Raw genomic sequence first — 22,539 nt, forward strand, 5'->3', positions numbered from 1 at the left:
CATACCTTAGAGAGACATTATTCTTGAAACACAACCATATATGTTCACATAGTCTCTATCTTTCATTGTCCTTGAGGGGGAAAATACATAGTAATCAACAATAGGTTCTTTAGAAATAATTTCAAAATTAGAACCAGAGTCATGGTATCAGGTGGAAAAATAAATCTATGGCAATTTTAAAACAATCTGGAATCACTGACAAAAGCATTAAATCACATAAAAACACTTAATGAGAAATTCACAAAATAAAACAGCGGTGCATTTGTATGTGTTAAAATAATTTAATTCTCCCTGTACATTTCTGTCCACGAGCCAGCAGAAACCAAGAATACGCACTTTACAATATTTACCTGTTTTGAAATATTCAAGTCCATTCAGATGGCAAAGTAGAATTCAATCACTAATGAAATGTTTAAAAATATATATATTAAACAGAAAAATGTTTTTACAAGATAAAAAATAATCTTCACAATGCAATAAATTGCAGATCACTGAAACTTTAACTCTTTAGGTGATTTCAGTTCAGTTTTTGGTTTCAAAATCTAGAGACAATCAAAAAGAAAAGGCGTTGGCAGAATGCCTATCTGTTTTTGCGTTTGTCTTTCTTGCTTCGACTACTTGTTACGCCATTTAAAGAAGACGACGACGAGGGCGCTCTTGCGTGCCCCGTGGCCTTTAGATGGTCAAACAGTTTATTCCGGGATGGAAACTCGCTGTGGCAGGTGGTACAGCTGATCAGAACGTCACTCTGAGAGGGAAAAACCAAAAATAAAAGCAAGTGTTATCTGAGAGCAGTATGTTTCCATGTCCAGATTAAATATCAAACCATCGCAAAATAAAGATCTTTTAACAAAACGGACAGCTACCAAGACAGGCTCAACAGGGGCAGCTGTTCCTGAAAGTTAAGGCCCATTAACCAACACCATCCTCAACCTCACGGGTCCTGAGACATGCAATAGCGTGCCCCCTCGGACTAGACCAAGGCGTTAGAGTCCAGAGTAGCGGAAACAGAACAGGACCTGGTCACACCAGCTGGTATTGCCCATCCGCTGCTTACCACTTTAAAGGAAGCGATGAGAGGGGCACATGTATAAATTCTACTTTTGTCCAGGAGAAGTGCTGACAGATCCACACCCACGAGCAGGTGCAGAAGGCTCACCGAACACACTCACACCTTGGGAAACGGAACTAAGAATGTGGACTACGGTGCTTCAACTCCGTACAGGCTTAGACACAGACAGACTGTGGCCTACCAGGGTCTGCGGCTCAGCAGGCGCTCTGACAGATTTCTTCGTATCTTTGGCTTTCTTTCCTCTGGGTTTAGGAACACTGGCAAATAAATGAAAGAATTCAGCATAATCCAATAATTGTCATTTTGCTCCCAAGAAGATTCAAATGAACGACATGCACTTTAATGGCTAATTCATTCATTTTAATGATCATGTAAATTAATTTTCACAGTTCAAATAAACAGCTTTAAAGAGCATCTTTAGAGATCACATTTTAGATCAGATTTGTCACAAAAATTAAGAAATTTACCTAAAATGGTTGAAATATAAGCTAAAACGAGACCTGTCAAATTCTCTAAATTTTCATACTGTGTTTTCGTTAAAAAGCAAAGCACTTAATACTCCATTTGTTGAAGCAAACCACCATCACAGCCCGCCCGTACTCCTCACAGATGGTCGGAACTAAGTGCGGTTCCCACAGGCACTCCTTCTCGGACCCGATCCCGTCTGGGACAAACATCCCAAGTGTCTCAATGAAGTGAAACGAGAAAAACAGAGGCACTGTCATGCACTTTTCGTAAAATTACATTTGTTCAAGGGAGAGAATTCCCTTTCACTAAAAGACCATGTCCTTTCTGCCGGCTGGTGGGTTCCCGCTGGACTCTTTCACCCAGAAGCTGCCAGCCAGGCCGCCCGCCCGTCCACTCCTGGTCCACTTAACCCCGCGGCTGTCCTCTTCCCCGTCTTCCAGATGAATGGTAGCTTTCCCCAGTCACTCAGAGCCCCCTCATGTGTGCTAACCACATTCTCAGGGTAAAATCCGAGAGCAACTACACCGAAGAGACAGCCTGGGTTACAAGGGATGAGCTATGACAATGCTGCCCTGCCTTCTTCAAGCAGAAATGAGGAGTCTGTACTAGGTTAAAAGGCCTATACAGGCACACACCCGTTTACTGCGCTTCACAGGTGCTGTGTTTTTACAAACTGAAGTTAAGACCCTCCACCAGCAAAAAGGCTACAACGGGCTTTACTGTGGTGGCCAGGAACCAAGCCCGCAATGGCGCTGAGGATACTGCACAAGTGGAAGATGCTGGTTAGGGTGTGACACAACATTCTGCAGGACTCGGCCAGCTTGGAAAGCATCAAGAAAGGACATAATGGCACAAAGGCTACAGATTAAAAGTTAGTAATTTACTAAGTATCATCATAGATATGCCACAAATATATCCAGGAGCACTTCGGACAACATTCCTAGAGAACAATTTATCATGTTATGAAAGACGGCAGCTGATCCCTGAAGCTCAAATCACAGAGTTTTATTTCTTTAAAAAGTACTTTATTTGCATGCAGGTTTTTTAATGAACTTCTCACTAGGTTACCAGCATCAGAGGAGCCCCCAGAAAGGCAATGGACACCCAGGAGTGTGTGTATGTGACTGTGTGTAAGGACTCTGCGTATGTGTGACTGTGTGTGTGTGTGTGAGACTGTAAGACTGTGTGAGAGTGTGTGTGTGTGTGTGTGTGTGGGTGTGTGTATGAGTGTGTGTGTATGTTTGTGTGAGAAAGTGTGAGAGTATGTGAGTGTGTGAGTGTGAGACTGTGTGTGTAAGGGACTAAGAGTGTGTGAGTGTGTGTGTGTGAGATGTGTGTGTGTGTGTGTGAGACTGTAAGACTGTGTGAGAGTGTGTGTGTGAGAGAGTGTGTGGGTATGTGAGAGTGTGTGTATGAGAATGTGTATGTATGTTTGTGTGAGAGAGTGTGAGAGTATGTGAGTGTGTGTGAGTGTGAGACTGTGTGTGTAAGGGACTAAGAGTGTGTGAGTGTGTGTGTGTGTGTGTGTGTGTGTAAGAGTGGGAGACTCTGTGTGTGTGTGTGTGTGAGTGAGTGTGTATTCACACCCTGACCCTGACACTCCTCAGCAGTGAAGTCAGGTGTACCAAGTCCTGAACAGAGAGCAGCTGTCACAGCCGCGGATTCCGGGGGAGATGCGCCAGCTGAGTGGGGCACAGCCTCGTCAGTAGCTTGTAGGTCGGGGATGACTGACCCAGGGATAAATACGAACCTCAGCGGGATAAGGGAACAAAACTGGATCAAAGTGGCCGCTTCCTGCTTTCGGCCATGGCGGAAATGTCTGTGAGTGCGTCCTCTGGCATTCTCTCCAACGCCCTTCCTCTGTATCCAGTGTCTGGATATATACACACTGACCGATACATCCACTCCAGCCCACCGTCATGGGGAAGAAGCTTCTATTTGACGTATGAAAAGATACCCTCTCCGCCAGTGCTAAGGATGTAGACAACCACATGCACTTCGGCCTACCTGCTGGCTTCACTTTTCGGGTCCTCACACAGCTGACCAGCCTCTGTGACACTGACACTCTCCTGGGGACCAACTTCTAATTCTTTGGCACTGTCTTGATTTAAGTTGGTATCTCCTGGGTCAACTTTTACTCCTTCTCCTGTTCCATTTTCATTGAAATTATCGTCGTAATTCTAGGTTATAAACACATGTGCATTATAAGATAAATACTATAATAATACTGGCTTCTTATGTTATGCGGCCAAATAGTTATAATAAATAATGATAATGTCCCATGCCCCCTAGTTAGAGTATATCTTCAGGCAATAAAAAGAGGCAGATAATCTTAAAACATGAATCTCTCCCTCTCTGATATTTCACCGTTCTCTTTATGCCATTCTATTTAAGGGGCTTGAGCATCCATGGATTTTGGTATCTGGGGAGTCCTGGAACCAATCCCCCACAGATCCCAAGAGAGAACTGCAATTTTTGAATTTGGACTCCAGTATTTAAATTACTTAAATTTCTGAGTAAGTCAACATTCTTTCAATAACCACAACCATTGCAAGTTTCTAACCAAATGTTTCCTCTGTAAGATTTTCATTATGTTGTCAACAGAACAACATGAGAAATCCCAGGTGTCACATGTCCAGATATTTTTTAAATATGGTCACTCAGCTAATAAGTATTAGGAGAATTCCACATGCAAAAGTTTAACACACCCTGACAACAGTCACTAAACAATTAGCTGCATACACATAACGGCAGCTTAAAAAAGAAAACATCTTCAACTCCTTTTAATCGTTTTACAACTGACATGAAATTAGAGCAAAAGTCCCTCTCCTTAATACAGATGATACTGAACAAGAGCATGCCAGCTCTCTATTTGCTATTTAATGTTAACGAGACTTTTTAACATACCTGTGCTGGTTTCTGTTTCTTTTTCTTCTGTTTCTTAGAAAGCCTAAGAGCAAATATAAATCAAAATGTCAAATACTTGATTCTATAAAGACTTACAAAATAAAAAGAAAAACAATGAAATACTAGTGATACAGAGAGAAGTAAAAAAATTAAAATTATAAATATCATAAAGCATTAAAAGGAAAAGAAAATGTTCACATTATTTTAGAATACTGTAAGTGGCTCAACTGACAGTAATTAGCCTATCAATGACGTAGGTATAAGGCTGCTTTTAAATGTAGTCATGATATAGTGTGTAAAATTATATTGACATCCGGTCTTTACCCACTCAATACTATAAAGTTCCCTTCCCCAGAAGACATGCAGCAAATACGAGCAGAACAGTGACGTCTGGGGTGCAGAGCCCACAGGAAGCGCAGGGTGACAGTGTGCCTATGAAATCCCTGCAAGTACTTTTGTTTGGGCGCGTCCTCCGCTTCTTCCTCAGAATTGGCATTCCACAGATTTTCATCCGTCTGAGACCCTGAAAAGCTTTCTTCCTCCTTCTCCAGCTGCTGTTTCAGCAAGGCCACCATCTCCCGATGCCGCTTGGATCTTTCGTGATTCCGCATGCTGCAAGGACAACGCGACTGAGTAACTGCGACAGGCCTATGCCAGATGTGCCCCGTGTGGCTGGGGTGCGACCCGGTTAACGTACTCCTTTCTGATCAGCCAGGCAGAGCCCAGTGACCATGGAGAGAGAGCACTGTCTTCCTAGACCTCCGGGCCCTGGGAACCAGCCCCGTCCTCTTTCCCGCACCCAGAATCCCCCTCCTTCTGTCCCTTCGTATGTTCTCCCTTTTTTCCCTCAAATTCTCTATTATTTTTATTTTCTAATTCTTAAAATTCAAGCCTTCTCCTCTATTTCCTCTTAATCACTATTTGCTACGGGCCTGGAGCGATGACTGGGAAATTACAAAACCGACTGTAACTTTAAAAGGAGGCACCTGGATTGGAGAGATGGTGGTGTGAGGCCTTGACGTAGAAGAGGTGACCTCCTCCTGCTTTTTTCAGCAGCTGCCTTTCACCTTCTCTAGAGGCGCCCCACTCCTCACTCCCACCCCTAAAAGTGAGTTCAGACACATGTACCCCTGTAAAACCCTGTGCCCAGGACCACTAAGTAACACTACCCAACAGAGAGCTGACAGCACTTAGGCCGTGAGAGCAGATACACCAGAAAGCGGGAAACTTGTGTCTCTGTCAACGTCCTGTCCTCTGTTCAAATTTTCGTCTGCTTGTTTCGGTTGCTGCTCTCCTTCCCACTAATATCTCCTGCAGATCAAGGTTCCTCGGAGAAATTGCAACATTTCGTGCCAGAAGGAAGTGCTCCAAAATGACTGGGGCACGGCAAGGACACGGGAGCAGGTTGGAGGGACGCTCACTGACGGCTGCTGGGGAAACTGGAATCTTAAAACCCGGAAAAACCCCTGAACGCAGACTCACAGCAGGCAGGTCCACGGGGGAGTGAGGCTCTGGCTTACAGCAGAAAGCCACACGGCGACGATGATGTGACCTATGGAACGCAGTACATGCCCTCGACCAGATCCCAGGTCGAAGTGAGCACGATGCCACACAGGACACTGAGGGCCACCGGACAAAGGTGGAACACGGCAGGAAATGGCAAAGAGCCGTCAGTGGCCTCCACTTCCCCCAGCTGGTCACTGCACTGACTGTGAGAGACGGGCTCAGGAGCACTGCACACGGCACGTACTCAGAACTGTGCGCAGCGAGCAAGCACACGCCGATGGGGAAGCCTGAGCAACGGGTGAGCGGAGGGCCCTTGTCCTGGCAACTGGTCTGTAAGTTTGCTGTTCCTTCCAAAGAAACAAGGCTTTTTAAGACCGCCTTCCCTGCTGCCGGTTCCTGCTTGCTTCTAACGTCTCTACCTCGCCCACTCCTCTCTGCTCCATGACTTCCCGCAGGCTCATCCGGAAAGACCCTTCTGACTCCCACATCCCCATTTTCATCCTTCGGTCCGCTTTTCCTTTTCTGCACGTAGTTTGCTGCTTTTTCCCTTGCCGATTCTACATTTCCCCCGCATCCTTTACTCTCTTTACACCAGTGCCCATTTTAATACTTCTGTCCCCATCGCTCCTGTAAGATCAAGGCCTCCGTGCCCTCCCTCCTGGGAGCAGGCCTGTGCCTTTCCCCGCCCCCTCGCTCTTTTTCCCTCAGGTGTAGTACCTATATTATGCTAAGCGAAATAAGCCAGGCGGAGAAAGATAAATATCACATGATCTCATGCATATGTGGGCTATAATGATCAACATCATTTGATGAACAAGAATAGATCGATCTAGAGACAAATGGTGGGGGGGGGGGTGGTTAGAGAGCAACCAAAGGACTTGTCTGCATGCACATTAGCATAACCAATGGACACAGACACTGGGGCGGTGGGGGCTTGCCCGGGGTGAGAATGGCTGGGAGGAGGGGGGTCAATTGGGGGAAAAGGAGACATATGTAAAACTTTAGACATAATAATAAATAATAATAAAAAAGAGATCAAGGAACCAAAAAAAACAAATAATAAAGCCTTCTCCCCCCCCCCCCCCCCCCCCCCCGCCCCAGCCCTCAGCAATGTCCCCCAGCAGGACCCGGTGAAGCTCCCGGTGGCCGCGATGGCCTGGATGGGAGCGATGGCTGGAAGGGAGTCTGCTACCAAGAGAGAGAGATGGCGAGCTCTGGTGTAGCCTCTTTGCCCATATGACTACACCTTCTTTGCCAAAAAGAGCAACATTTCTTTCTGAAGACCGCGTACATGCTTACAAGCAGCTGCCCACAGGAATGCTGGCATGACAGATCAGTCCACAGGCTGACCCGCTGGCACAAACCATCTTCTCCCAGGACGGCCGTGTGGACTAGGGAGCTACTACCAGCAGCATTTTCTTTCCTTTCAGGACTTGCAAAGCGTTACACTTGCCTCAAAAGAAAGGGTGGGTTCAAAGACCTTAAACTTACGCCTTTTCCGTCTTAAAAGATTTGTCACACGCTGGGCAGTACAGTCCCTCATAAAGCTCCACGCCATCGGCCTCGTCGCTGTCCTTCCCTGCAGGAAGGAGGCCGCAGTGAGAAGCCTGTCCCACTAGAACACGCTAACAAAAGCCTGTCCCACTAGAACATGCTAACAAAATGTTTACTTCCTTACCAAGACAAACAATGATGTTGCAGGATTCGAGCTGACCCTTTAAAAGCAACACTAAATTATAAGAGATGAAAAAATCCCTTTAACTTTCTATTTCTTTTTATAAGTCTACTCAAAAGACAAAAAATTCTCACATCCCTGGGAGTGAGCAAAGGTTCAGAAAATCAAATGTCCATAGTTCTACCACAAAGCAATTTTTTCAATGAGGTGTTTTTAATTTACCTCTTGAGCAAGATTTGGTACAAACACATTTATATAACTGTAATCTATTCTTAAATGCTTAAATAAACTTAGCTTACAACATTCTGTCATTATTAGACAAGTCATAAAATAGCATATTACATGTAAAGTTTAACATTGTCTTTACAGACTATTTTTTATAAGCTTGAAGATTTATTACACTGGAATAATTACTATCAATACAGTCCAAAAATCTAAGCAATTAAAAAGTGCAATGAAGTCTTTGCACAAAACTATTGTTCTATCTTTATAGGAAATAATATTAAAAGTGATGTTAATATGGTTTTGAAGGACAGTCTCATTAAAATCATAAATGATCAGAATACATCCAAAGTTCAGTATACGGTATTACTGTCTAATTATGTGTACACTTTCAATATATCATATACATGAAATAAACTTTGATTAATCAAATAGTTAATAAAAAAATGCTGGATATGAAGCCAAAATCTGGATTTAAAATGATCATATGCTCCCAGGCATATGCCGTAGCTTCTCAGAGTCTTAGTTTCTTCATCAGGAAAATGAAGTCAATTCTATGAGCAAAACCTACATTTAAGGGCTATTGTGGGAGGATCAAGCAGCAAAATCATGTATGTGAAAGCATGTTATAAATTACTTAACGCTACATAATTACACCACTTCACATTTGTAGAGTGCTTTATAATTTTCCAAACATTTTCACATTTACGTCTTATTCATTAATAAAACATTCCATTCCTAGTCATTTTAAATAATTGAAAGTCTGTCATTTTATCACTTGGTTTATTAGTCTGAAAAGCACATCGGTAGGTATTTCAGTGCACCGAGCGCCTTCTACGAAGTCAGAAACGAGAGGAAGGATCTATACGCACCACACAGGCTCCCACACAACATCCGCTTTTCTGCAAAGAGCTGCTATGAAGACGTGACCTACTACTTAACTGCATTTTTTAAAATAACCAGTCAGCGGTCACGGCACACCTGTCAGTATGTCCACTTATTTATCAACATACTAGAGGCCTGATGCACGAAATTCGTGCAAGAGTAGGCCTTCCTTCCCCCGCTGCCGGCACCAGCTTCCCTCTGGCACCTGGGCTTCCCCCTGGCACCGGGAACCCGGGCTTCCCTCACAGCCCCAGCTTTATCCGGAAGGTCGTCCAGAAGGATGTCCGGTCTAATTAGCATATTACGCTTTTATTATTATAGATGTATACGGCCAGAAGCACACACTGTTTAAAACGTGGTCAGAAAAGAGTTTGTTAATCCAATTACCAGAATTAGCCTGCTTCAATAGACGGCCTTTCCTTGGTCCATACAGGATTGTTTCTCACGTTAACGATCTGTCCCACTGAGAAACTGGGAGATGTCACATAAAAACCCAGAGTCCCAGCTTCACTTAAACCAAACAGACGTGGGAACTCGGGCAACGGCCGCGGGCACGGGTGGTCCCAGGTTCTCCTCCCTCCACGCTCCCATCCGCTGTCTTACCCTCCCCTGGCCCGTGAGCACCTGAGCGCGCCCTGTGCAGAAAAGCCATCTCCCCGAGTCCTACTGAGTGCAGTTACCATCCTGTCCGTCTCTGAGCTCTTGCTCCTCCCCTTCGTCTTCCTCTGAGCCGTCTCCAAACTCCTTCTCGTACCGCGCCTCCATCTCCCGGAGCTCCTTCTCCAGGTCGGCCATCGTCATCCAGCTCTGCTCCTTGTACTGCTCGGCCAGTCTAGACACAAACAGCACCGTCTCCGCACTGCGCTCCCCACTCCTCAGGCTCCGAGTCCCCCCCAGAGAGCACCCCCCCCCCCCCTACGCTGCCAGCGCTCACCGACTTCACACCTGCGCTGAGTTAGAGGGCAAAGTCACTGTCACTCTGTTAGCTGCCCTGGCTGATTTTCATTGCTTGACTAGAGAATGGGTTTTGAAACATGTAACTCTTAGCAACTTACTAAATGGTTTGAAGTGATGTTAAGTTGTACGTGTTAAGTAAAGTGCTAATTTTCAAAAGATGAGGGGTGGGGCAGGAAGAACTTTTAAGAAGTCGTGTTTTAAAGAATGCTGGAATGCTCTGGACACAATGCTTTTACGGTAACTCAAAGACAACGACACACTAAAGGCACTAGCGTGACCTAGACAGCTGCGAGCACACTGACCGAGAGCTGTCCTGGTGGCGGTTAAAAGCAAGGGCCTGGGCTGACCCCCGGGTCCAATCCCCGCCTGTGCGATTCACGGCCGTGACCGGGGCCTGTCTGCTCGCACCCGCAAAGGAACGAGGACACCAACCAGCTCTTGCTTCCAGAACTGCGGGGAGAAGAGCCCTGAGCGCGGGGCCTCAGGCACTATTAACTTTCCCGAGCGTCCTAAAGGACCTCAGGTGTCAAGGGCCTCGGAAGGACACATCCAATCCAAAAACTTTTCCACGGATGAAAAACCTCTGTACGTCAGGATTTTTAACAGGTGAAGCCAAGATGACTCAACCCGACGTGGAGGCACCTGGCAGGTATCTCTGCTGTTCCCCGGACCCAGTCCCCGCCACGGACCTGGCCTGCCTCAGCTTCTGCTGCCGCCGCATCTCCTCCGCTTTCCGGGCCTTCTGGGCGTTCTGCTCCTCCACCAGCCGGCGATGCGCCTGCACCCTTTTGTCCCTTTTCCGGATGAAAGCCACCAGCTGCCGGACAAGCTCGTTCTTCTCCTTCCTTGCCTTATCGCGAGTCTTTTTGTTTTCTTTCTCCATGGCGCGCTTCTCCCAGCGGTTGGAAGCCTGTCGGGTGTCATATTCCTCTTTCCAAGCGAAGTTCTTCTGGGTGCAGAAACTCTGCCAGTAAGCGTAGAAAGGGTGGACTACCTGGCGATAAGAAAACAGGCAAAATGCTCGTTTCTATTGACTACACTTGTTTTAGTAAGGCAGCAATGTTAGGATGCAAAACATCTTTGGTCCCTCGTATTTAAAACATTACTATTAATCGAAGAAGACAATCCTCTTAAGGCTTTAACAAAATGAATCACTAGTCAGTGTGAATTTAATGAGGAAATGGACGGGATGGGGTGCTGGAGGCTAATTCCAGCCTGTCTTAATAAATGCAAGAAGTTCATCAAAAGGTTGGTGAGCCCTGAAGCTCCAGCAGGGCTGAAAGATTTCCCCAAATACATACTGCTGCCTACTGGAATGGCTGAAAGATTTCCCCAACCCTGAAGATCTGCATGTATTACTGCTGAGGGCATTTTAATCTACATGTTATTGCCTCCTGATGGCCAAACAGCTGAACAGCCAGGGCATTTCCCCAACCTGACCATGCCTACTGTATACTAAACCTTGCCTTTGATATGTATATCTACTTTGTTATAGGGCAAAATGAGGGAATAAAAAGAGCCCTGGGTCCGGAGAAAGAGAGAACTTGGTTACTGAAGCTAAGCTCTCCTCTGGCTCCCCAAAATGCCTTCCAAATTTATATTTCATGTCTAGCCTTTATTAATTTACTTGCAGCCTTTCTCCAGATTCCTGAACCCTTCTAGATGCTGGGTATCACCCCAGCAATGAGCCCACAGTCAATTAGGAGGGAAAAGTAAAAAAAGGGAAGGCTAGCGGGAAGAGAAAGGAAGAAAGTCACAGGAGAGGAGCGAGAACTATAATCCATTTTTAAAAATAAAGAACCAGGATAGCGAGACACACTGATCCACGCTAAGTGTACAACAGCCGTGCACGATCCTCACCGTGTCATAGTCGCTCTGGGAGTCTCCAAAGGTCGGGAAGTCCTCAGCATCCTCTTCCAGCATGGATTCCAGCTCTTCCTTCGCAATCATTTCAAACACGTTCCGATACACCGCGTAAAAGCCCTGAGACAGGCAACAGAAACGCCAATCCCTAACTCTTTATAGTCTAATCACAGAATGAGATTTTAAAATGCAACATGAAAAACTTTCCTGTTGAAGAATTACAACCCCAAACTCTGTCCATGTAAGTACATTTACCTTCCAATTGGAGGTTTTTAATATGCGGATACTTTAAATAAGAAGGCAATGGTGGTTTTTTTGCGTTTTCAGAATGAACAGTTTCACTTTCTATTACAGAATTCTCTGTATTTGAGGGTCTTACTTAAGTGCTTGGTAGGAAATGATAAGGGAGTCCACGCCTTACCTTTTCATCATCTCCATAGCCAGAGTAACAGGTAACGGTGAAAAAGTGAAGCAAGTCTAAGCTGTCATCTTGATATTCCCCATCAAGCCCACCTTTGAGCAGAGCCTCTCTGTGATTATCATACCTGAGCAGACGAAGAAATGAGCAGTGTCAGGGAAGGCGAAATACCTAACAATTCAAAAGGACTTCTTGCTCGGAAACAGCCAGAACACTATTGCAGTCCATTTTAATGTGTCCAACCCACAACCAAAAAATTTCAACATGAGAAGACAATCTATCGTAAAACTGCTGATTAAAACTCTGATTAGGCCCTAACCGGTTTGGCTCAGTGGACAGAGCATCGGCCTGCAGACTGAAGGGTCCCAGGTTCTATTCCGGTCAAGGGCCTGTACCTTGGTTGCGGGCACATCACCAGTGGGGAGTGTGCAGGAGGCAGCTGATTAATGTTTCTCTCTCATTGATGTTTCTAACTCTCTATCCCGTCCTCTCTGTAAAAAAATCAATAAAAAATATATTAAAAAAACAAAACAAAAAACTCTGACTAGCCCACCATCGGCATATACAGCACTAGCCCATGGGAACAAGGGACTTTCACGTGTCAGGGAATTTCCACGCCACTCCCCGCAGGTGGCTGCACGGTCCCAGGAAAGAACATTACTGGGCAGGGCGGGTGGACATAATCTCGTCCACAGACTACTTCCACGTGTGGGATCTGAGAATTGAGCAGCATGAACCAAAGTCACTCTGCTATGTCTCTGTAAACAATGCAATGACCCACAGGAGGACTCTGTCAAGTTTGCTACAACAGGAAGCTGAGGCTCAGTGACATTAAACAGCGTGTTGTCCACAATCATAAAGCCTGTAAGCAGCAAAGCTAGACTTCAAAGCCAGGTCCAAGCACCGGAAGGACTCAGAGTGCAGTCCCGCCTGCACACAGCACCAGAGGGAACAGGCAGGGGAGGAGAAAAATGTAGGCCTCTCTCTGTGATTTCCATACAAAAGGTAATTTTGTAAGAACCTCCTTTACAGCCTTTCTCTCTGGAGGCCAGCCGTGGGCACACTGACACCGAGGACAGGCACACAGCATGCGCACCACCCGCGCTGTGCATGAGCAGCAGGTCCTGCAGGTGTAACAGGGCTCAACACCCATCCCGCTGCAGCAAAAAGGCCCAACACAGAAACTGTTCGGAAATGATATGCAATGACCAGGTCCTCGTTAATAAAAGTGTCTGTCATAGATGCAGAAGCTTAACTCGATTCTTCATAGAGTGTAGTTGTAGGGGAAATATTACAATTCTTGTATTAAAACACTGTATGTGTGTGTTAAAAAAACAAAACACTCTGATTTTATTTATCTTAAATGATTTGAGAGAGAGAGAGAGAGAGAGAGAGAAAGAGAGAGAGAGAGAGTTGTTGTCCCACATATTGATGCACTCACTGGTTTATTTCTGCATGTGCCCTGACCGGGGATCGAACCCACAACCTTGGTGTATCAGGATGATGCTTCCTACTGACCACCCTGGCCAGGGATGTATCTGCTTTTTAAAGATTTTTTTAAAAATATATATTTTATTGATTTTTTACAGAGAGGAAGGGAGAGGGATAGAGAGTTAGAAACATCGATGAGAGAGAAACATCGATCAGCTGCCTCCTGCACACCCCCTACCGGGGATGTGCCCGCAACCAAGGCACATGCCCTTGACCGGAATCGAACCTGGGACCCTTCAGTCCGCAGGCCGACGCTCTATCCACTGAGCCAAACCGGTTAGGGCTGTATCTGTTTTTTAAAGACAAGTCAGCATGCTTCCTTGTCTGACATCAGAAAATTAATTGTCATACACCAGAGACCCCGTGTAATGTGAAGTCACTTCCTAAGTATCAAAGTTAAAACTATCTAATTGCCAAGCTTTCTGCATCATGAGCTATAAAACCACAGTTGGAGTAGGAAGTTCCCTCCTACTCAAATATTGCATTTTATATGAGTGGGTGACGGAAGTCTCAGAACACACCAAAAACCATTAATGATTTAAATTCTTTTTAAAAACCCTCTACTGACATCTTCCCAGCCAAGTGCACAGGACAAGGGGGACAGAGTGCTGCTCACCACGCTCTCTCCTGAGGGTCACTCAGCACGTCATATGCTGCTTGGATTAACTTAAACTGCTCAGCTGCTTCTGCGGCATTATCCAGGTTTTTATCTGTGAAAACAAAGTCACAGGAATTCAGTCATCAAAAAAGGAGGACAACATCTAAAAGGGACCTCACCCATCACCAACGCCAGAAACCACATGAGGAGTGTGCAAAACAATGGAAAACTAGGGAAAAGCAAAGAAATACTGGACAACGGTTAATCATCAGAATCCAAGTGTCTACCCGAGTAGAAAGTGCCTGCTTCCCTAAGCCTGGGCGCCTCCCCAGCACTCACCCTGAGCACCCACGCTGGGGTCCACAAATGGAAAACCCTGAGCAGTGAGCACCTTCTTTTTAGGAGGAACGAAATATATATATGTATGTGTGTGTGTGTGTGTGTGTGTGTGTGTGTATAAAGTTGGTTAGGAAGAACTGTTATTTAGTGCTAGGTTATACTTTCTGTTCACAACCTGTAAGGTTTTCTTCCTTATTAACATATACCAAAATAAAGTTTTATTTAGCTATACTAATTATTCTTCTCTTAGCTGTGTTTCCTTAACCATGGAATTCAGAAAGCATCTTAGCCTCAAGATGGCAGCCACCTTCCAAGACGACCCCCAAGACGCCCGACCTCCTGGCATCACGCCCTGTGCGGTCCCCAGGGGTGGTGTGTCTGACCAACAGCAGGCAGCAGGCGTGAGCAGTGACATGGTGGATGGCACGGTATGGTGACTCTGAGCTGTTTTGATGAAAGACAGCAGTTTCAGCTGTGGGCTCTCACTCCCTCTGGGCTCACTCCGGGAGCAGCCAGCTGCCATGGCATGAAGACACCCAGGTGGCCGATGGAGAAGCCACATGGTGAGAACGGAGGCCTCTGGCCATGGCCAGCAAGCGACTGAGGCCTGCCAACACCACGTGAGTGAGCTTGCAAACAGGTGTCCCCAGACAGGGAAGACACAGCCTCTTACGAAACCCTGAGCCAAAACCACCCAGCTAAGCTGTTCCCAGACTCTGATCCTCAGAAGCTGTGTGAGTCCACATGATGAATGTTTGCAGCGTTTGTTGTTTTCAGCCCTAAGTTTCTGGTGGTTTGTTACCCAGCAATACATAAATAATACACTCAGAAAGTAAAATATTTGAATCCACTGTAGTGCACACCAGTTCTTTAAGCTACAGCTCCATAGTTGCCGTCTAAGAGGCTAGAGGAAAATATGACAAATGTGTATTCCCTATAATGGTCTGGCAGCCTTAGAGCAAGGCATCCTGCCTCCTCCTCTGGGGTCCCATCGCACGGATCCCACGTCCTTCAGGTCCTTCAGGTCCTTCAGGTGGTTGGTCGTCTGCTCAACAACTAACAGTGACAACACTTTCTCAAGGCAGCAATTGGCCATGGGTCTCTTTGCTAAGATGCTTTAACACAAAAAGCTTTCAATATTATTTTAAAACTAGAGGCCCGGTGCACGAACTCATGCACAGGTGGGGTCCCTCAGCCTGGCTGGTGATCGGGGCCAATCGGGGCCATATCGCCCAGTTCCGATTGGGGCCCCGAGGGGCCAACCAGCCAGGGGGAGGGACCTCGGGAGGTTGGCCAGCCATGGGAGGTTGGCTGTGGGAGCGCACTGACCACCAGGGGGCAGCTCCTGCATTGAGCGTCTGCCCTCTGGTGGTCAGTACACGTCATAGCTACCGGCCAGTCGTCAGGTCCTAACGGTCGCTTAGGCTTTTATATATATAGATCACGGTCCCTTAGAACTGAAAGGAGGACAAAAATCCCCATCCCTGTAGTCTACTTGTTTGTGAGAATACAATGCAAGTCTGAATCCATGTCCACAGTGCAAGCCCATCTGAAGCAATAAACATCTCTTTGAGGCTACAATGCTTACACCTGGTGCAAGGACGCAAGCTATATGGTCAGGAGGATGGAGCAGGTCTTTGAACGTTTCATCAAGCAGCTGGAGCTACCAAGATGGGCCACCTCTGGATTGCTTGATATGTGAGATTAAAGCCACTGTAGTCAGCTTCCTGTCCCCTGCAGTTAAACACAATCCTGATATGCCTTGAAGGTGAGAGTCCAGCTAAAAACAGTCACGATTTCCACGTCTTCATCAAATCACTAATAAAAATCTTGTCAGATTAGCTTGGTCCGGAACCAAGATGGCGGCATAGTTAAACAACTAATCTGCTGCCTCACACAACAATTTCAAAAACACAACTAAAAGACAAAAACGTCTACCACCCAGAACCACGGGAAAGCTGGCTGAGTGGAAGATTTACAACTAAGAAGAGAAAGAAGCACAATCGCTGAAAAGCTGAGGTACGGAGGCACGCGAATCGGGCCGGCGGGCGGCTGGGTGCGCGGCTTTTCTTCAACCCGCAGGGAGACAAGCTCCCGATCACTCTGAAATCCAGTTTCTGGGGACACTCGGGGACCCAGACGCCTACGGGGAGAAGCTGGACTCTCGGCCATCGGGTCGGAAAGTGAGAGTGACTTTTTTGCAGTGGTGCGCCCAGCAATCATTGTTTACTGCGCTGGAGCGCGGGGCGCAGGGACTTGGAAACGTGGAAAGGCAGAGACGGCTGACGGCAGCCATTGCCGTTGGCCACGCCCCAGCCTAGTGACGCCCTGAGACCCCGCCCTGCCCTGAGGCCCCGCCCCGCACATCCTACAAACCCGCCCAGGCTCCACACAGCGGCTTTTGCATATAAATGGCCTGTTCTGTGGCAGCTTAACTAAATTAACTGCAGCTCCAGTCAGACTGCTCCAAAACCGCCCAAGCAAAGGAGGAGAAAACTAGCCCTTGCTGTAGCTCCTGCTGGGGAACACACAGTACACAAGGGTACACCAAGAGTGTCCACCTCAAGTAACTGGGAGGCTGACCCGTTGAACCAATAGGACACCTAGTACACAAAACTACCCTACCAACCCAGGGAAGCAGAGAATATGAGAAGGCAAGGAAACAGATCACAAACCAAAGAAATGGAGGAGAATAAGCGACTGGACATAGAGTTCAAAACCACGGTTATAAGGTTTTTCAAGAATTTCATGGAAAAGACCGATAAATTCAATGAGACCCTTGAGGATATGAAAAAGGACCAACTAGAAATTAAACATACACTGACTGAGATAAAAAATATTATACAGAGACCAAAAAGCAGACTAGAGGATTGCAAGAATCAACTCAAAGATTTGGAATACAAAGAGGCCAAGGACACTCCTCCAGAGAAGCATGAAGTGAAGAGAATTCAGAAAGTTGAAGATAGTGTAAGAAGTCTCTGGGACAACTTCAAGCGAACCAACATCAGAATTATGGGGGTACCAGAAGAAGAGAGAGAGCAAGATGCTGAAAACCTATTTGAAGAAATAATGAACGAAAACTTTCCCCACCTGATGAAAGAAATAGACTTACGAGTCCAGGAAGCGCACAGAACCCCAAACAAAAGGGATCCAAAGAGGACCACACCAAGACACATCATAATTAAAATGCCAAGAGCAAAAGACAGAGAGAATCTTACGAGCAGCAAGAGAAAAACAGTTAGTTACCTACAAGGGAGCTCCCATACGATTATCAGCTAATTTCTCAACAGAAACCATGCAGGCCAGACGGGAGTGGCAAGAAATATTCAAAGTGATGAATAGCAGGAACCTACAACCAAGACTACTCTACCCAGCAAAGTTATCATTCAGAATTGAAGGGCAGATAAAGAGCTTCACAGATAAGAAAAAGCTAAAGGAGTTCATCACCACCAAACCAGCATTATATGAAATGCTGAAAGGTATTCTTTAAAAAGAGGAAAAAGAAGAAGAAAGATAAAAATTATGAACAACAAATACATATATATCAACAAGTGAATCTAAAAGTCAAGTGAATTAAAAATCTGAGGAACAGAATAAACTGGTGAACTTAATAGAATCAGAGGCATAGAATGGGAGTGGATTGATAATTCTCAGGGGGAAAGGGGTGTCTGTGTGGGGAGTATGGGAAGAGACTGGACAAAAATCATACACCTATGAATAAGGACAGCGGGGGGGGAGGTAAGGGAAGAAGGGGGGTAGGAACTGGGTGGTGGGGAGATATGTGGGGAAAAAGGAGAAACAATTGTAATCTGAACAATAAAGATTCATTAAATTAAAAAAAAAAAATCTTGTCAGATAAGTAAAAAGCAGAGTTGAGATGGAAGCTGAATGGCAGAAAGAGGCAGCAAACAAAACAGGTGACTGCTTGGGAGTGGCAGGTGGGTGGCTCTCCTTCACCTTTTAATCAGCACTGTACTTGGCTGTCCTGCTTCTTACCACTCCCTTCTCTCCTCCCCCAAAGTTTCAAGAAAGCTAAAGCGTTTGAATGCATAAAACCCATTAACGTGCCACCTGAAAATAAGATCTAATCTCTTACTGAAGCGTCTTTCTTAAATAATTTTTTTCAATCTGTCATATGGCTTTTTATTTCCATTAAATATACCTGACCTGGCTGACTAGAAGGTTGAGCTGAGATCCAAAAGCACGAGAGCAAGAAGTTTAAAAGCCCTAATTTAAAAAATGGAGCCAAAACCGGTTTGGCTCAGTGGATAGAGCATCGGCCTTCGGACTGAAAGGTCCCAGGTTCGATTCCGGTCAAGGGCATGTACCTTGGATGCGGGCACATCCCCAGTAGGGGGTGTGCAAGAGGCAGCTGATCGATGTTTCTCTCTCATCGATGTTTCTAACTCTCTATCCCTTTCTCTTCCTCTCTGTAAAAAATCAATAAAATATATTTAAAAAAAAAAAAAAAAAAAATGGAAAGCCCACGTGATGTATTACTCATCAAGTACAAAAGCCACAGGTATTGCAAACCCAGCCATCCAAGTTTAAAAGGCATTCTCACATTATTCTTTGTGCTTTTCTCTTCACCCACTATGCTCTTTTCCACTCCCTTCCAAGCCTTCATACAGTGCCTTCTGGAAAATTCCATGGATCGTGACTCTTAAGCCAGGCTCCCTGAGAAGGCTGCCTGCTTCCCTCTCAGACTCCTTCAGCCACAGCCTTCACAGGGCAGGTCTGGGCGAGAGCTGGCGTCCTCCTGGCCACGGCTCCTTCACTCACCGGAAGACAAACCAGTATTCCTTCGCGATCCACTGGCCACCCCGCTTCTTCCCCTCCCGTCTACGCTCCTCCCAACCACTGCGCTTCTGCACGGAGAATCCTGGCGCTTGGCTCAGTTTCCATCCCCAGGTCCTGGTGGCCATCCTGAGGACTTCAATGCCCCTTGACCTCCAGGCTTGCCTGCTCCAGCCTCCTCTCCCCACTGCAGCCAGAGAGATCCTTGAAGGACACAAACCTATCTCCTCGCCCCTGCTTCCAACATTCCCTGGCTTCCCAATGCTCCTAGGCTAAAATCCAACCCCGGCCCGTCCACCGCACCTTCGAGCCCGGGCCCTCCCTCCCTGGCCTCCCTGGACTCTGCCATGCTTGCTTTCCTTTGCCCCCTCCACCTGTCTTCTCTGCACGCCCGCTTTAGGTCTCCTCGAAGATGTCCATTCTAGGGAGGCCCATCTACCCCACAAATTCACAGACCCAGTCCAGGTCGGGTACCCGTGCTCACCGGCACCTGTATTTGCCTTCATACTGGCCTTATCTCACCGGACTGGCATCGCCCGTCTCCTCTCAGTGTTACCCCGCAGACGGCATGTGCCAGCCGGCGGGGGCCACGCCTGCCTCTATCCACTGAGCCAAACGGGCTAAGCCACCCCCTATCTTCAGACTCCAGTCAAGCTGTCCACTGGGCCACTCTCGTCCACCACGTGCTCTCCCCACCATTCCCAATCCCACCCTCCGGGACCCAGGCTCCTCTGCCCAGGGGAAGCCTCACAGCCCCTCAGGACCCAGGGCCAACTCCCTCTCCTCCTGAGTTCCTGGGGCGTTACCAGTTAGTTACCCTACTAGTCCCATTACCGATTCTATCCGTCCTGCTATGCTGTTTGCCCCCGAACTTAACTCTTTTCTGCGTGTAAGGCATCTTTTCCCAGCAAGACTGAGGCCGCTGCCTTAGCGTTTCAGAATCTGCGGTGACTTGCATATCCTGGAGACCAGAAACGTGCTTATCGATCAGTGCTAATAAGCAAGCCCCTGATCAACCTGGCAATGCTGAGATTCAACTCCTGCCTTCGTTCCCCAGTCTGGGAGACCACACAGGACTACACAAAAGTCACCCAGGCCTGGACTACAACCGTGACAAACATTCCAATGAAGCACACTTCCGAGTCAACATACAAACTTCACGAGGGGAGAGCGACCCCCGGGCCTCGGCCGTGATTTCAATAGGGCAGGAGCCGTGAGTTACACGGAAGGAGCAGGGCCTCCGGGATCAAGTTCAGGGCCGGGAGGAGCCTGGGCCGCAGGGGACTCGGCAGGGTCGGGACCGGGTGAGGACCTCCCGACCCCTCCTCCCGCCTCCCTGGGGTCGGCGAGGCGCTGGGCGGAGCCGGTGAAGTCCCAGAAGGTGGTCTGTCCCCATCAGGCGGCCACGCGGGGGCTGTGGGCACTGGTGGGGTGGCGCCTGGCAAGGGACGGGGTGCCGGGGGCTGGAGTGAAGCCTGGGCTGGAGGGCGGCGTCCACCGAGCGGTGGGGAGGACCGCGCCGGGGCCACCGGGCCGGGCACCGTGCCGGGCACCGGGGTCTCGGGCACGGCTTCCCGGGCGAGGGGAGTTCCAGGGCGCGGAGGGCGGGACGCGGCGGTGGCGGAGTAGTTACCCGGGTGCCATTTCAGGGCCAGCTTCCGATAGGCCTTCCGGAGCTCCTCCTCGCTGGCGTCGCGCCGCACCCCCAGCGCCTCGTAGTGACACTTCATCGCCCGCGCGGGCGGGGGGCCGGGGCCGGGGCCCGGGGCGGGGCAGGGACCCGGGCCCGGGCCGAAGGGGTGGCGGCAGCCCTGACTGTCCTCTCTCGCGGCGGGAGCCGGACGCCAGCACCGGGCCAGCCAGCGAGCGCGGCGGCGGCGCGGGGCGGCGGAGGCGCGCGGCGGGGTCGGGCGGCGCGGGCTGCGGCACGCGGAGGCGCGGAGGGGGCGGCGCCGGCGGCCGCGGCTCCGCATGGGAGGAGGGCGGGCTCTGCGCCGGAAAACGCTGGGCGGGAAGGAGGCGGGGCCTCGGGGGAGGAGGTGGGGCCTAGGTGAGGAGAGGCGGGGCCGAGGCGAGGAGGAGGCGGGGCCTAGGTGAGGAAGCGGCGGGGAGGCGGGGCCGAGGCGAGGAGGAGGCGGGGCCTAGGTGAGGAGGCGGTGGGGAGGCGGGACCGAGGCGAGGAGGGGGCGGGGCCACGGCCGGAGGGAGGCGGGGCCACGTGGGTGTCATTGTGAGGGGCACAGAGGGCGGTCAGCAGGAGCGGCGCTAACTGGGCGGCCGTCCTGGGGTGAAATGGGTGAAGGAAAACATCCGGTTGTGGTTCTCAGGTTAATGTCTTCACTGAGCCCCGTTTTTACAATGAGGCGACTCATGCCGGAAGTAGTCCAGTAGTTTGCTCAAGCCTTCACAGCTAACCAATGCCAGAATTCGGTTGGACCGAACAACAGAAAAACACCAGTTTTTTAACTCTTCAATTCTCTTCAGCTGCCATTTAATGAGATTATTTTCCATTTTGACCAATATGCACAGGAATAACATCCACTAAGATGACTTGAACTAAAACAATTTGAGAAGCATCAACACTTAAAGTAACATACTAAATGTTTCACCACCAATATGGGTGAAATTGTACCGACCCCCCATCCATCAATCACTCCTTAATCCTAACTTTCTGGCCTCTGATCCTACATTTCCAAGATTGGTTTAAGAATCGCAGTTAAAGCATAGTATTTAACTAGGTCTTCCTGATCTAACAGATACACTGTATTACAGGATGGAAGATCTGTACAACTGTTCCAATTTGATAAGGTGTCAAAAGAGTAACCTAATTCTCATTCAAATGCACCAACACAGCAACATATTTCACTGTAATATGGAACGTTCACATACATCAGCTACTAGGAGTAGGCTCTATTTGTAAATCACGTATGGTTAGAGAAGGGTGGGCTCCCCAACACTTATTGTAAAGTCGGGGTGTTGAAAGTTTAGGAAGATATATCCTGCTCCCTGCACAATCAAAACCAACTCTAAACTTCAAGTTTATCCACACACTACTATCCAATCAAACCTCTAGACTTGTGCACTTGCCTGCTTTCCAAAGAAAGAAGGTACTATATATATGACCTTGGTTTTTAAATTGCTAGTGCATAGGAGTTGAGACGTTTGAATGCAGGGAAAAATTGGAACATTCCCCCATCTGAGAATGGAATTGTGTTGGGGGCGGGTGGGGAGGGAGAAACAAAGGACTTTTTTCTTCCTTCAGCTACATTTATTTTGCTTACAACCTGAGTCACTTGCCTTTTTCCTAAAAGGGATCTAATTTTGCTTATAACATTGCATAG

At 47.8% G+C, this 22,539-nt stretch overlaps 1 protein-coding gene across 1 annotated transcript; it reads right to left on the reverse strand.

Moving 5' to 3' along the window:
- Nucleotides 1-261: 261 nt before the first annotated feature.
- Nucleotides 262-21,113, reverse strand: DNAJC21 (DnaJ heat shock protein family (Hsp40) member C21). Its single transcript, XM_008154821.3, has 12 exons — nt 20,832-21,113; nt 14,081-14,174; nt 11,977-12,100; nt 11,553-11,675; nt 10,382-10,686; nt 9,416-9,567; nt 7,445-7,532; nt 4,901-5,059; nt 4,448-4,490; nt 3,548-3,720; nt 1,254-1,329; nt 262-748 (listed from the first exon to the last, which is right to left on the reverse strand). Exons 1-12 carry the CDS (start codon nt 20,926-20,928, stop codon nt 581-583), a joined length of 1,602 nt encoding a protein of 533 aa, XP_008153043.2. The 5' UTR covers nt 20,929-21,113; the 3' UTR covers nt 262-580.
- Between the last annotated feature and the right edge of the window lie 1,426 nt (nt 21,114-22,539).

The sequence above is a fragment of the Eptesicus fuscus genome, chromosome 4, assembly GCF_027574615.1.
Source record: "Eptesicus fuscus isolate TK198812 chromosome 4, DD_ASM_mEF_20220401, whole genome shotgun sequence".
NCBI lineage: Eukaryota > Metazoa > Chordata > Mammalia > Chiroptera > Vespertilionidae > Eptesicus > Eptesicus fuscus.

Bases quoted from the DNA above. Each gene is read 5' to 3' on its own strand.
- DNAJC21 (XM_008154821.3), bottom strand. From the start codon at position 20,928: ATGAAGTGTCACTACGAGGCGCTGGGGGTGCGGCGCGACGCCAGCGAG. The intron at 7,533-9,415 runs GTAACTGCACTC...TCCTTCCTGCAG, and splicing joins GCTCAGAGACGGACAGGATG to GGAAGGACAGCGACGAGGCC. The intron at 749-1,253 runs GTAGGCCACAGT...TTTCCCTCTCAG, and splicing joins CTGCTGAGCCGCAGACCCTG to AGTGACGTTCTGATCAGCTG.